The sequence below is a fragment of the Antedon mediterranea genome, chromosome 7, assembly GCF_964355755.1.
Source record: "Antedon mediterranea chromosome 7, ecAntMedi1.1, whole genome shotgun sequence".
NCBI lineage: Eukaryota > Metazoa > Echinodermata > Crinoidea > Comatulida > Antedonidae > Antedon > Antedon mediterranea.
Window position 1 is genome coordinate 15,100,922 of NC_092676.1, and position 16,113 is coordinate 15,117,034.

Sequence of the window (16,113 nt, forward strand, 5' to 3'; positions counted from 1 at the left end):
TGTTGCATAATGTTTGTAATGATGTGTATTGCAATTTTAAAAAACTGTAAAAATTTATAGTTTAATTATTTTTTAAAATTATGAATAAATAATATAAATACAAATTAATTTTTCTTTTGATTTTAAGTCCAACCAGAGTATTAATATCAAAAATTCTTAAAAATAATTTTTAAGTGAACCTTGCCCAATATATTAGTGATCACTGAAAACTAAATGAAACAAAAGGCACTCAATGAAAACACACACACACATGCAGTACAATTTTTGTTCTCACCATTGGTTGAAAAATTTTGATCGTCTTCACCCACATTGAACTCTACTTGTATAATAAAGGCAGAAAATGTAGAGCGAAAAGCAACATAAATGAAATAGAGGAAGAAAGAACAAGAAATTATTTACAATATAAAGAAAATTATATTGAACGTATCAGGTTGGGTTTATTGTTAATTCTACACAATACCTTGTGTAATATTATTACGCAGGTTAAACAATAATACCAAAATATCAACGATTAAAACAATTAAACTAAAAAAAATACATAAATTGCATCATATTAATGTATTACTGTTTTAATAATTTTCTTTTAAAATATTTATCTACTACAAACTACTCAAATTCTTATATAATTACATATCAATTGAACATTTGAATGTCCAACAGGATGGAAAAAATACTGACTTATATAACAAGAAACTTTAAAAAATATATGGAGCAATCAATTATTATTGAAAATAATTTCTACAAATTCTATTAGTTTCTACAAAAATGAAATGCTCGCAGACATTGCATTATAAAACACATAGGAATAGCTTGTTTCTGACTTAGGTCAGTACATTTTCCACACTGGTCTACAGTGTACGCCTCTATGAAAGTATTCTAGGACAAAAAATTGAACAATTTTAGGCAAATAGCTTTTTTCATGCAGGATTCCCAGCCAAAATATAGTTCAGTTGAAGTAGCCTTTATGTTATGTATTATGGTCCATGTTAATTGGAAAAAAGGTTTTCTGTAGCTGGAAAGTGGTTATATGCTAAACCATGATGGATAGATTATTAAACAGATATACACCATATGAATAACAACTGCAAAGCAATGATAGTATTGAAACCATCCCATCATGTATGCTAATGAGACAGACCTAACGTTAATTTTTTACTTCTTTGTACAGTTTCAGCACGTTTTTAATGATATATCAAATGATAATAGGTGCTTTCGAATATGACAAACAGAAATGGTACAGAGCGTGCTCTTCAGTGTCCATGTTGCTTAGTTTCTATAGAAATTACCTGGTCGTTCTGCACCTGCAGTAAATGCCTCATCATAATTGCCTTTCAGTTTGAATAGCTGTTTGAAATGTGGCTTACAGTACAAACGTCCTTTAGCCATAGCGAAATTTCCCAACCTAAAAAAAAAACACCAAAAATAATTGTTTGTTAATAATAAAAGCAATATTAATTATATATTTATTAGTTTAACTCCATATTATATTTGTGTAAGGATGTGTGGACGACAACACAAAAGGAAAAACACGCCTTTTCTCACTTTTACCACGGTCCGGTGGTGTATTTGGTTTTAATTTGTTTTTAGCATAACAATAGAGATCAGTATGGTCCTTTTAATCAGATCTTTAATTAAGTAAGAGACAAAACTATCTGCTTCCTTGACCGGTTCATGAATACAAAAGAAAGCAAATCATTTGAAAAAGACTGTTACAATTATAGGGGGCAGCAACACCTATAGGGGGCAGTATTTAATTATCACATGATTAGATTAATCCCCACACTCCCCTGTTTAAGCTGAGTTTGTCCTCAAACTTAATATTATTCACAACAAGAAGAATCTTTTCAGCATTTTCAGAGTCAATGCCAGCATCATCAGGCCAGTCAGGGTAAACGTCCCCAGTACCATCGTCTTCAACAAAGGACTCTACACATTCCCCTTCGGCTCCCACAAAGTGTCTCATCTTCTTCTCTGGGAGAACATATACTGTGTTTCCATTCCCATGGGCAGCACGCCTAGTTGCTTCTAGTTCGGCTCTTAGCTCATCAACCGTCCTCTGCACATCTCGCAACGATGCCTTGCTTGCCATCACTGATCTCTAATGTTAAAGCCAAATACGATCCACGATCCCACTTCTGACACCAAATTGTAAGGATGTGTGGACGACAACACAAAAGGAAAAACACGCCTTTTCTCACTTTTACCACGGTCCGGTGGTGTATTTGGTTTTAATTTGTTTTTAGCATAACAATAGAGATCAGTATGGTCCTTTTAATCAGATCTTTAATTAAGTAAGAGACAAAACTATCTGCTTCCTTGACCGGTTCATGAATACAAAAGAAAGCAAATCATTTGAAAAAGACTGTTACAATTATAGGGGGCAGCAACACCTATAGGGGGCAGTATTTAATTATCACATGATTAGATTAATCCCCACATTTGTAAAGCATCATTGAATGACAGAGTAAAAAATATTAGCGATGATTTTTTAAAATATTTTATGTCTTCTGAAAACAAACAAAAAACATTTTAAAAATCTATATCTATGTAAAAATAAATAAAATAGGGCAAAATAAGGATTTTCTATTTTTCTTATTAGATATCAACTAAATAATTAAATGAAACTCAACCTATTCATTTTAAAATATTTTGTATAAATTACTTTTTTTCTAAATATGATGAATTAGATCGAAGGAAACAGTTGAGTTGTATTTCAAAATTGTATATTTACTACAGTGAGAGTTAATTACATACAGACAACATATTATGACCTGTCGTCACTAGTCCACTGGGCTAGTTGTATGCATGGGTGGTCACTAAACTATTAATATTCTTTTTAAAAACAATTTACACCAGACAAGTACTATATCAAGAAACCAAGGAAGTGGTTTTTAATGCGCTGGTAAGTGTTTACTTTTTTAGATTTCTATACATACCGTAGGGTGGACTTGCATTCTGTACATTTAAAACAAAATTTGTGATAGGCTGCACCATCTGCTGTTAATCGTTCCATTGGGTAAACTCTTTTACTGCAAACTTTGCATTCATTCAACAAGCTGGCATCTTGATTCTATAAAGACAACAAAAATATATAATATTAAAAATATTTTAAAAATCTACAGTGTTTGTTCTCTCCTTGTCACAAATCTAGTAGTAGAGCCCTGTGGTTTCATTGTCTTTTATATAATATCAAGGTGCAAAATAGCCCTGTGGTTTCATTGTCTTTTATATGATATCAAGGTGCAAAATAGCCCTGTGGTTTCATTGTCTTTTATATGATATCAAGGTGCAAAATAGCCCTGTGGTTTCATTGTCTTTTATATGATATCAAGGTGCAAAATAGCCCTGTGGTTTCATTGTCTTTTATATGATATCAAGGTGCAAAATAGCCCTGTGGTTTCATTGTCTTTTATATGATATCAAGGTGCAAAATAGCCCTGTGGTTTCATTGTCTTTTATATGATATCAAGGTGCAAAATAGAACGAAGACGCAAATCTACAATACTCATTCTTTTGAAAACTAGATTCGTTTATTAATTGTTTAATAATATTAAAATACTGAAAACGACATACATGTATGCCTTTTAATCAAAACTCATAATATATTTTAATTTTGTTATTTTTATGTATAGTAGGGTTTTTTATGTTTTATATTTTTATAATGCCCTATTAGTAAATATTGTGGTTTTAGCCATGGGCTATATAGATTATTTGAGGAATATTGCAATAAAAGACCAATATTATACAGATAAAACAGCATTGTATTTTTAAATGTTTCATATAAATATATGGAAAATATAGGTGGTAAATCGGCTTTACATGTTGGTAGGTTCAGAGCGAGTTTCATTTATAATCATAGTACGGAATGTGTTCTTACATTGCATTAAGCTTTCCCGGAGGAGTAAGGCCAAAGTTGGCTTTTATATCATTTTAGGCAAACTAAAATGATGTAAATGTAATTAATACAGTCATAAATCAGATTCATAGGTTTAGGAATAATACCATGATTTACAAGTATTCAGTTAATCTCTAAATAGCTTAATTATTAAAAATAGTTATAATATAAAGTAGTTTACATTATAACCCTAAACATAAAATTCACATGCACATGGGAATTTTTTTTTAAAATATAAATAAATGAACAATGTGCCTGTTTCTGATGAGCAGAATATTAACTGATTGTTTTTTTTCCGATTGTTTTTGGGCAGCAAAAACGCCGCAAAAATGAAATAATCGATAACACTCAATCCATTGCATGTTTTTTAACCGATTATTGCGGAGCAGTTATTAGCTGCAACACAAATAGCGATTATTGACCACATTTTGACCTCTAGTCAACTTGTGAGTATGGCAACCCTCACTCACAAAGCATGATGTGGACCGATGAGGTAACATTTGATTGTTATTATTTTGTGGGGGACAATTATACCGAGAGACTCCAGGGGAATAAAAAGGATTCTGTGTTAACTTTTGGAGTACACCTTCACATCTCACCAGTCCAGGTTAACGATGATTTGCATGTCCTTTTTTAGGCCTGTCGTTTTCAGTAGAGATATGTAGTCTAGCTTATAGTAGAGTAGCACCAACAGCAAAACAAACTTGCTCGCCAATGTCTCCTTATTAATATAACATCATTATTCTGTTGTATGTGATAGTGGCCTAGATTTTTATTGAATCCTACATGATGTGATAGTTTTAGGCAGCGATAGGAAAAATGGATGTAAACAAACTAGCTGTAGTCATTGGCCTTCCATAATTTGAACTGCGTTGTGGGTAATGGTGACGTGATTTTTAAAAAGCGATTATCAGATAACTGATAATTGTCAGAGAACATTTTCAGTTGCAACACAGACAATTCTGAGGTTTGTGGTACTTATTATACATGCTACTGTAGTGAATGTTCCACAAAACTTCTGCAGTTTTCATGTATTCTTAAAATCTATAAATGTATTTTATAAACCAAATGGCAAAATGACATTTTATATGAGATTTAATTTACTGCTTGCAGTAAATAAAACCTATTTGAAAAATAGCAACAGCTGAGAATTTTGTTTAAAACCTTAGCATTGGAATGCAGTAGATTAGTATTAGGATATATTCAGATCACAGTGTTAAGGAAACGTTTACCGGTATATGTATGTAGCGTGCATGTTTTTGTGTCAGACCTATACGCCACAGATTACTGTAGCATTAGACAGCTATTACGCCTTGCATCTGAATTAACCCTTATCCGTAATGCGTAATTCCTCAATAATCCTACATTATTCCTATTATTAGCAGCCTAGGCTAGCTCTGACCTACTGCAATCCTACATTATTCCTGTTATTAGCAGCCTAGGCTAGCTCTGACCTACTGCAATCCTACATTATTCCTATTATTAGCAGCCTAGGCTAGCTCTGACCTACTGCAATCCTACATTATTCCTATTATTAGCAGCCTAGGCTAGCTCTGGCCTACTGCAATCCTACATTATTCCTATTAGCAGCCTAGGCTAGCTCTGGCCTACTAAATATGGGTTTTTACAGAGTTGATTCCATTGTTATTTAATTGCCGCGAATCAACTCCTTCTTGTATGTTAATATTAACGTTAACGTTAACGTTAATAAACGTGTGAATAATATGTGATTAAAATATCTATTAATAAAAATCTTCAGCGCATACAGGTTTTGTTTACGAAAAAAAATGTTTAAACGCCGGCCAAGTGTGTTGCCTTAATACGCCAAGTTCCACATGTCATGTGCTTTCTTTTGTGTGACAAATTTTTGTAAGTCCTAAAAAGGTTCATTTTAATAAACAAATTTGTAAATATTCCTGTAAGATCCTGACTACCAAAAACTATAATGTCACAGTGGCGGATCCAGGTGAGGTTCGGGTCATTTGGACGAACTCCCGCTCAAATGAAAAAAAAAATCAATGATGTTGTAATTTTTACATATTACATATATTTGTTGATATGGGGTGTTAATATATTTTGAATGCATTTTCCTCTCAAATAGTAATAAAAAATGATAACGCATACTTAACTGCTAAATGCGTAACAAATATGTTGTCACGCATGTGTTTGTTAAAAATGTGTTTCATTAAAATCACTTTGAAATGCGGGACCGTCCCGCACAATGGGAGACAGTTGGTAACTACGCTTTTATGTGAGAGTATCATTTCCGGCCAACTGGGGGTGTAATTTTAAAAAATTTCCCACCATGGGAGGGCCTGTGGCTTAAAAACTTAGAATCGCACCCTTACGCCCGTATTCTTAAACCGGACTTTAGTCGTAGTTCGAAGTTCGACTTGAAAAAGTCGTAGTTCGAGCTATTACTTCAAATTCGGAGTCAAACACGAAGTAGTCGAAGTTTGCAGTTCGACTTAATGAAGTCGAGCTTTTAGTCGAGTTGCACACGTCTGGGTAACAAAGGCTATACATTGGCCAATGACAAGAAGAGAGTATTTGAGGAGCAGACGAAATTTTGCGCATTGATATCACTTTCCATTTCTTACAACACTTTTTACGCATCAGGACTATATACATGAAAAATAATTTTAATCGTTAATTATTAGAACAATATCAGTATTAATTTAACAGTGAAGTATATTTGATTAACAACAAATAAAATCTTCAAAATATATTTAGGAACCATGGCGGTACGGTAACTTTTACATTTTCTAGGCCCCCAACAAAGTATGATCGCCACGAACCACGCACTTCATAGCGTGACAAGAAAGCGCTAGGCCCCCTAAACATTCAATCGCGTGGTGAATTGCCGCATCTCCCATTGTCGCTATGGCGTGACGTAGCTCAAGTCGGACTTGCGCGAAGAAAATAATGTAATTTGTATACAGTTGTAAATAAAGACATGATTTTCATTATTATAACTTATACCAATGTATATTTAATTAAGCTAATATAAATATAGATATTTCATTCTTCAATATCTGGCCAATATAACAACTCAATGACTGTTACGTTTTTTATAAACATCGTTTAAAGGAAAGGAACACCCTGGGCTAAATGTGCCACTGTGCTTATAGATAAATGTAATAAAAACATGATTACAATGGTTCAAGGTACAATAGTAAGCAATTTAGTTAAAAAATAGACTTTTAAACGACAACATATCGGAAATTGAACAGCGCCATTTTGACAGGTTAAGAGCAATTATGTGACGTCAGATTAGGTGGACGCATTCAAGCAAATCCAAGCGCCCATTGTCTTACTACAGTATTTCAATATGGAAGTGCGGGATATAACCACAAATAAAATCAATTAAATAGCCTAACATACCTAATATTTTCGGAATATGGCTTGGAGTTTTTATAATTCAGAAAATTTGGAACCAGAATATACAGAAAGAGAGTTAGTTTTTTGTCGTGCTGATGAGGAAAAAAGAAGAGAAGAAGAACATTCTCGAGCATAACAAGCCGTCGAAGAATGGTGTACTTTCGGCCAGTGTATCTGTACTGTATGCCTTACTAGGCCTAGAACTCGTGTTGAACGAAAATAAAGTAGACACTGCATCGTCAACCAACAGCCTCAGTTTGGAAGGTTTGTCAGTTAATTCCCCTACCAAATCCCGTTTGAAACAGCTAGGCAATAAAAGTAACAATAGATTAACAATAGCTGAAAGATTTACGAATTGGCTTGCAGAAGAAAAAATCGATCGAAGGTTTGTTTACCAAGCCAGCGCATGCTCATACCGTGTCATCGCCGTCCTGCATGACCGCATGTCGCGTTATTAGCCAATCATATTAGCGGATTCGCTTAGCCAATAGAAGCGCTGAATGCAACCGCGAATCTTAAAATTTTCGTCGGCCGTATCTGACGTCACAAACAGGCTGCCATGAGCACAAGATGGCGATTTTCAAATGTCTTGAAAACAGCTTTAAAATCCTGATTACTAGAAAACTACAAATCCGATTTAAACATAAATTTTGTTGAATATTAAGTTGGTAGGGTTACTTTTATAATAGTTAGGTAAGATATTAGGGTGTTCCTTTCCTTTAAAAACCATTTAGTCAACCATTTAGCCTGCCCCCTCCAGGACTAAAAAAATCGATCAAAATCCGTCTCGATTTAGTCGAGGTTGGCCTGATTTAGTCGGTGATTTAGTTGAAGTTCGGTTTATGAATTAAAATGACGTCATTTTTTTAGTTTTAGCTCGAACTACGACTAAAGTCCGGTTTAAGAATACGGGCGTTAAGTCAATCAAAGCTGAGCTTGTAATCGGCAGATTTCATGGTTGATTGATTTTGGTTTCTGTTTTTTTATTGGATGGCCGCAAATACCCGCAGCTGAACGTTATATCCCACATGTGGTGTCTCTCTGGAGTGTGATCAGGGTTGTTTAATCAAGTTTACAGTACAGGATACCTACAATAGCTAGCCAAGTAGTTTAATAGTCTAATAATAAAGGTACATACAGCCACTAGCCGGGCATGTAGGCCGCAGGCAGGTATGAATATATCCATGATGTATTATATAAGATTTATTCAGTGTGTTGTAATTATTTGCAGAGAAGAATTTTACTGTTCCTTGGAAAAATCCCATCAATGTTTTCCTTTCGATCCCCCAAAATGGGGACAAAATATTTATTTTTGCCCAAATTAGAAGTTGTTATCTTTGGCAATGTTGTAGCCTCTGCTTTCAATGTCAACGAAAAGTCCACATTTTATACGATATATTTTTGCAAGAACCATTTGTATTGCTAAAAAAGCACCTCTTTTAATTTCCCTTTCTCCATAGTCTATAATAGAATTGTAAATTTGTACAAAAAAAATGGGTTTTTTAGACCAATTTCTTTGCAATTGCCGAACTCTGAATTCTCAACCATTTTCCTACGTCACAATTAGGTCACTCGGGTCATTAGTAATATCGAGACAATACAGCAGCACAAGTGATCAGCAGTACCTGTCGTATGCCATTTGAAATGAAACGAGCGGTAAATACAAAACCGTATTCTTGATCATGTTTCTCACTCCTGCTGACAAACATTGATCAGTACCCTTTTACCATTTTTCCAAACACCAAATGCAGTGATAACACTAGGCTAGATTATGTTTCTTACTAATTACTATTACTAAGCTACTATATAGAATTCGAGATGATTATTTGGCCCAGGTGTGAAGGGGACAATTCGGCCCACTTTTAGGCCGATATAATGTCTGACTAAGAGAGATAGGCTTCTACATTAGCTTCACTTAGGGTTTTATGATGTAAAGTACATTATGCTAACATTATGTTTTGTTATTTTAATTTTTTAGTTTTATGTAATTGTAATTTCTTTTCAAGGTGAAATTGCAATCATATTTACTTCTTTCTAATTAGGTCTACAGTATACCACCAGCAAACATACATTTTGTTCATCTTAAAGACAAACCACCAAACTGCAGCAGACTGCAAGAATATTCAACCAGATTCAACTAATACCCCTTTTACACCGGCAGTAAAAATGTGTTGCGTTGAGTTGATCCGGAATTGTAACCTTTGTCGTACCTGGGACGCAAAAATACGGAACTGTAGGCTGGTGTAATCGACGTAAAAAGTTACCTGGGTCGCTGAACCACCCAGGTAAGTGATGTGGAATGTATTCAGTGTCAAGACAACCCGGGTTGCACCCGGGATGCCCAGCTTGTACACCAGTGTTTGCGGTGAAAAACGATCAGCGTATCTTTACCTGTTATTGTTTACTATCCTCGCTCACTATAGTATTTAATTTACATACAATTAAGGTAAGATTGATTTTGTTTATTCGCTTATTTAATAAATAAAACTTATGGTTATTTGTTATTCATTTTTATTTTTTCAAGATATTATTCTTCACGATTTTTGTGTGTATTGCCATAAAACAAAATTGTAGGAGGCATAATGAGCAGACCGTTACTAGGGTGTCTCTTCATGCGTGAGAGGGTGATATTTCGATTGATCTATAACATTTACACTAGTTGGTATTTTGCAGTGTAAATACACGCAACCCGTGGCATTCCCGTGTTATGAATCAGGTGTGAAAAGGAAATTTATCCGGACACGACACAGGTTTGTTATTAAGCTTGGCAGTGTAATAGAGGTATTAGTCACTGTCTTTCAGTCGGAAATGATATTAATAGTCTTTGAAAAGACAATTTACCAGACGACTATGAAATGCAGGATTATGTCCAATACCAACCATGAGGATGGAAAATACCGGACATATAATATTAACCAATAAAATAATAAACGTTTAATATTTCAATAAAACACAAACAAAAAAAGAACAAAGATACAGATGTACAGTATATTACAAATTATTATATTAACAAGATTCTGTTTTTTAAATTTGTTTATTTGCGATGACTCTGTACATTTGCTTTTAGAATTAAAACAAATTAAACACCGAAATATTAAGAATGCAGTAGGCCTATTAACTTCATCTTCCTTTTAAATTATAATATAAATGCTATATATTTTACCTCTTGGCACTATACTGTACATACATTTATACATTATTTATGTACACTGCATTGTATAATTATTTCGTTCTCTTTTTGATTACCGAACCTCACAATCATTAAAAGATGATGCCTGTCCATTGGATGGGTGCCTGCTATTGGAAATAAATCTTACTTTGTAATGTATAATGGCAAGGACATTAACCACCTTCTAAACATCTGACACATACTTAATATTCTTTAACAGTGACTCATCATATTTATTACAACTACAAGAAGACATGCATTTTAAATTAACATACATTTACAACAGTAGAGTACAGTAAATTTCACACTTGCTAGACATTTACAGTAATCATAATTTAAAATAATAAAGTAAAAACACAAACTGACTTAATGTACCATTCATCATTATCATTATTGATTGTAATATTGAACCCTAAATGGATCATCTTTTGAAAAAAGAATAATAAATATGAATAACATTTAAAGATCTGCATACATTGGAATTTAAAGATAATAATGTTGTCAATTTTCATTCATATGATGTTTGATTATCTTAATGATAAAGATCCTACTCTCAAATTTTAATGACCATCTAATTATTTGAAAATGATTTGTTATGCAACAGTAGATTGAAGTCAGGATAATGATTGTCAATTGCAATTATTTGTTGAATTAAAAAAGACTATGGTATTTGATCACTATTTGAAAATTCAATTGGAATAAGAGATTTTGAGCACTGCTCTCTATCAAACAGCATACCAAACAAGTAAAATGTTAAATTCCTGCCCATATACAGTAAAAGCAATGCTCGTTTTGTATTTAGATTAGTAGCATTTCAGTAGTATCATTTTAAACACACTATTTGAATGCAAATGGTTTCTTCTCGTGTTTTTTTAAGTTAACTCTCTATAAAAATCATTTCATTATTTTCTCAACTGTTTAAAATCTTATCTCCAATCAATTTTAATTCCATTCCAGGATTAACCTATTCCAATCCATCAGAAATCATTTGTTTTTTTTCCTACAGAATATCAAACTAATGTATGGTAATGAGTGACAAACATTTTGGTATCACCCATTATCAGTATTATTCTTTGCAGTACATTTATTATTAGGTTGTTTTTTTTTTTTGTGAAAATGTCCACTTTCATATAGCACTCAGTTAATAGCTGGTTACTTTAATTAATAAATAAATTGTGCCTTCAGATGCATGATATAGGTACTAATTTCCTTTTAGGAAAATAATTTTATGTTACAGAAAATAAAATATTACATACCTTTATGAAAACTATGATAATGATATGTATCAATAATTGCATACAACTACTTCAATGTGTTCAATTCTGCTGTTCTTGCATAAATGGTCAACAAGTAAATAACACATGGTGTTTTTTAAAGTCATTCCAAAGTGATGACAGTCCATAGCAAAGCCTTCATAAGGAATTTGTATGTGGAATGTTTATAATGAATGAAGCCAAAATTAAAGACTATACAGTATGTTGGTATGAAAACAATTAACACCAAGTTATGCAATAAACCATTTATAAATACAACATAGGCCCTATTTCTGCTGCCAAGTAAATACTGTATTTTTTTTAAACCGTTTACTGTAAACGGTATTTTTTTGGCAGCGGAAACGGCACTCTTAAATAAAAATACCTATTTTGTATACCGTATTTTCCCCATCAAATTTGTGGATAGAATACGGTATTTGCAAATTTATACTATATTTTCTATACTCTTTCCTATACCATTTTTTTTTAACCTGTGACATGAGGTTAACTTAGTATTGTTTTCTGTCGCTGTTTTACACACGATAGATATATTCTGTGAAAATGTGGATCGTAGACGTTACGGTATTTACTATAACTCTGTGGAGGGAAGCTAAAATGCCGACAACTAAAAAAGGCAATAAAAGGGGCAACCAGATTTATAAAGACATTTCTAAAAAAGTAAAGTAAAAAATACCATATTTTATATCGTATTTTTAGCTAGCTCTCCCCTTAAATCACAATCTTTTCTCCATCTAAAAAGTGCTTGCACTAAGTCTGCTACATGTATATAGAGGGGCTAGATCTACATGTAAACGACATACTATGGCAGCCAATGATGATGTAGAGGGGCTAGATCTACATGTAAACGACATACTATGGCAGCCAATGATGATGTAGAGGGGCTAGATCTACATGTAAACGACATACTATGGCAGCCAATGATGATGATAATGTATAGTATATACTATAAGTATCATTTTGATTGAATAGGGGATGGGGCCAGGGACCACCCTCCTAAAAATGGATGAGAAGGTATAAAAAAGTAAGTAAGTAAAGTATACTCTTATGTTATAAAGGAAAGGAATTGCTTTCTAAAGCCTCATTCACACTTGTTTCGTTTCATGGAAAAGGTAGACAGCGCTGTGTTGTTAAATTAAATGGAAAATAATATAATATACATAATTTCACGGTGCCCTCTTCCGTTCCAAGTGTGAATTTAGCTTAAGTCCTAAAATCCACATCAATATTTTGAACCCTTCCACAATTTTAAAAACATTCCGCCCTGTATGTGGTAATAATTAACAAATAAATTACTTCCATTAAACTCCATGACCCCTATTTATACTTTTAATCAACCAATTTAATACTTTGTTAGTGAATAGAATGATCTCTATGCTTTAAACTTCATTTATAAACAATAAGTGTGTGCAGATTATTTTAGGTTATACATAGTAGCCTACTATTCTATACAGTACTGTATATCCATGGAGTATCTAATAAATTAGCTACATAAAAACAAGAAATGGTATGGGATATTTTGAAATGCCTGTGATTTAACAAGTGTGCTACAGGAATGATGACTGAAGTTAAATAGAAAATGGAATGTCACTGTGCTCAAACAATGTTTTAATTTAGAATTCCATCTCAGCAAGATAAGGTCATGTAATGTAATTGAACCAGCAAAAATATACACCACAGAATTCAATCAACATCGGCAACTTTCCTACCGCATACAGTAGTTAGTTAAATATAACATTTCGATTGTTAATTATTAATGTACCTTACCTTTGAATCTGAATTCATCCTGAATATGCCGTCTTCTTATATTATAAATAATTTGTTTGCTTCTTATGTCTGATTATTATTATCCAACAACTGATAACAGGTTTGGCTTAGATTGAGCAAATTAATGGAGACCAGAGAATTGTTCACAGTAAGTTGTTAGGGAAGTACAGGTATAGTAGTAGATTACTCAAGATTAGTGGGGTTTACCAGAAACATACCAAGCATAGCAACTGTTCCTGTATTTCAATCTATGAATAGCTGTTGATGAGCAGTTATAGGCCTAGCTTTGTAAGGTCATACACTAAACTATTACAGAACCACTCCTTGCTGTATACTATAGCCAGAATCTTGTAGGAGCTTCACTGCATGCATGGATGAATATTCAATGAGTAAATTAATGAAACAAGACTGGTCTGCTCCAATCAATAACAAGAACCAGTGTTCAGGCAAACCATGTCATTAATAATTTATTTATCATAACGTTAATGAATATTCATTTAGGAGTATGACAAAGAACTCAAAATTACTAAATAATGATTACATAAAGGTTTTAAAAACCTTTAATTGATTACATTGTGTAAATGAAAAGATTTCAATAGATTTCCTTATTTGGTAATACTACAACTACATTGGAATAAATTATCTTGCTTGTTCTTTGTTTACTGTAGATATTATTAAAAGCTAACTGAAATAAAAGGGAACATACACAGTACTCCATCTCAAACAATGAATACTGTAGCTAGTTAATCAATTTAATTATTTGATAAATTTGTAATTGGTAGTGGGTAGTCAACTCCACAGGGTGTACTGTAAGTTTAATTTTTATAAATAGATGCCTATTTTCTTGAAAAAAAACTATCGCAATGACTCAAGAACACACACTAGCGGAAACTGACTAAATAATATGATCAATATTATCAGGTCAAGCTTGTTATCATACAAAAAAAACAATAGCGTATTAATTACTGTATTATTATTATGAGGTTCATTTTGGCGTACAGTAGAACTGATTAATGAACAAGTGATGATTCATTGTATTATCAAGGCATACATCAAGGCATACATCAAGGCATACTGTACTGTACATTTGAGGGTACATATTTTTGTTTCCTGTAAGATGTACAATACCCAATGCTATTTCTAATATTTTAAACTCAACGAAACTCATAACTAAAAAATGCTTTATTTTAAATTTACCTTGGCAAATTACATATATATTTTTTAAATATATAAGTAAGAATTTCACACACAGTAATATACATACTGTACTTTTTAATCTTCTCTCAAAAATCTCAACTAAAACAGATTTTGTGGAGGATACTGGACCTATTATCATCATACTACAATTCAAAAATGTGATCTTCCAGTGTCCTACTGTACATTCTTAAATTTCTAAAAACTTGAAATGGTTACCTGTTGTGTAAATTTGTTGATAACAGCAGATGAGTTAACACTTCCTCTGTTCTTTTTCCAGGCTGGTACTGAATCCGTGCTATCTTCAGTTTTCTGTTGTTCAAACTTTGAGAACCTGGACATGTCCAGGCGCCGAGATGGTCCCCGCTTTGGTCTGTGATCACTATCTGGTTCTTTGGTCTGGTTTTCCTTATCTTCAATTTGTGTAATCACAGACCCTGTAATCTTTTTAGGCTCTTCATTATGTTCCACTACTTCACTTTTACGATTGTTTTCACTGTTACCTACAAGATTTTCAAATAATAGAATTTTAATTTCTTCAATTCGCTTCATAGTTATACACTATATTGTGATGTTAATATTTGCCGGTCAAAAAAATATCATTGGTTTGATTTCGAGAGTTAATATTGACTGAACAGGAAACAGTAAAGCAATGAAGAGTGCAAGGCTACACATTGTTGAGTCAATGATACATTAGGTTGAACCAGGGATGGTTGAACCAGGGATGGTTGAACCAGGGATGGTTGAACCAGGGATGGTATCACTGTGTATGTGTACAAATCAAAGGTGTGCTAAATAATGTTGGATTTTACATTTGGTTAATGTTTTGACAGTTTCCTGGTTATACATATCAAATTTACTGAAGAACAGAAACATGAAAAATTAGACAAAAACACTACTCAGCATTATATCAAATTTAGTGATATTTATAACAATCTTAACTGCATTGGGAGTCAATATATTATACCATAAATGTTAAACCAATGATTCTATATTAAAATTCTAGGGACTATAGTGCATACAGAATGAATGAAAAATGTCAATATTGATTGTACTAGGCAGTGGTCTGCGTACAGTTTCTATTTGGTCACCGCCACCGCCTAGTTACCTTCACCTAGGAGGCCATGTTTTTACCCCTGTATGTTTGTTTGGGAACAGCCTAAAGGTCAGTGACAGTTTTATCCAAATCTGAACTCAAACTTTGCCACAATTATCCATCATCTAGGGGTACTGTACGTCATTTTAAAAGACTGTCCTCATCAGGATTTGAAAGCTACAGTATATGCATCCATTACTTACATCAAACTCATTCACTTGTTATGCAGTGCAAATACGCCTACTTATACCTACAAATTTGGGGGAAGATTTTTATGCAGGAAAATTATATTATAGGCAGAGGATGCACTCTGTTTTGTAAATATTTATTTATTACTGTC

The 16,113-nt window shown here is 33.0% G+C and overlaps 1 protein-coding gene across 5 annotated transcripts in view; it reads right to left on the reverse strand.

The window, feature by feature from the left end:
* Positions 1 to 16,113, reverse strand: part of LOC140055768 (uncharacterized) — a 58,042-nt gene that overhangs the window by 12,529 nt on the left and 29,400 nt on the right. For 4 of the 5 annotated variants that reach the window (XM_072101169.1, XM_072101172.1, XM_072101173.1 and 1 more), the window contains 4 exons: positions 14,897 to 15,180; positions 2,937 to 3,070; positions 1,287 to 1,402; positions 275 to 316 (listed from right to left, as the gene is read on the reverse strand). In XM_072101169.1, the coding sequence (XP_071957270.1) occupies positions 275 to 316; positions 1,287 to 1,402; positions 2,937 to 3,070; positions 14,897 to 15,180 (576 nt within the window). The remainder of the gene's footprint in view (positions 1 to 274; positions 317 to 1,286; positions 1,403 to 2,936; positions 3,071 to 14,896; positions 15,181 to 16,113) is intronic. The other variant, XM_072101171.1, reaches the window with a different exon arrangement.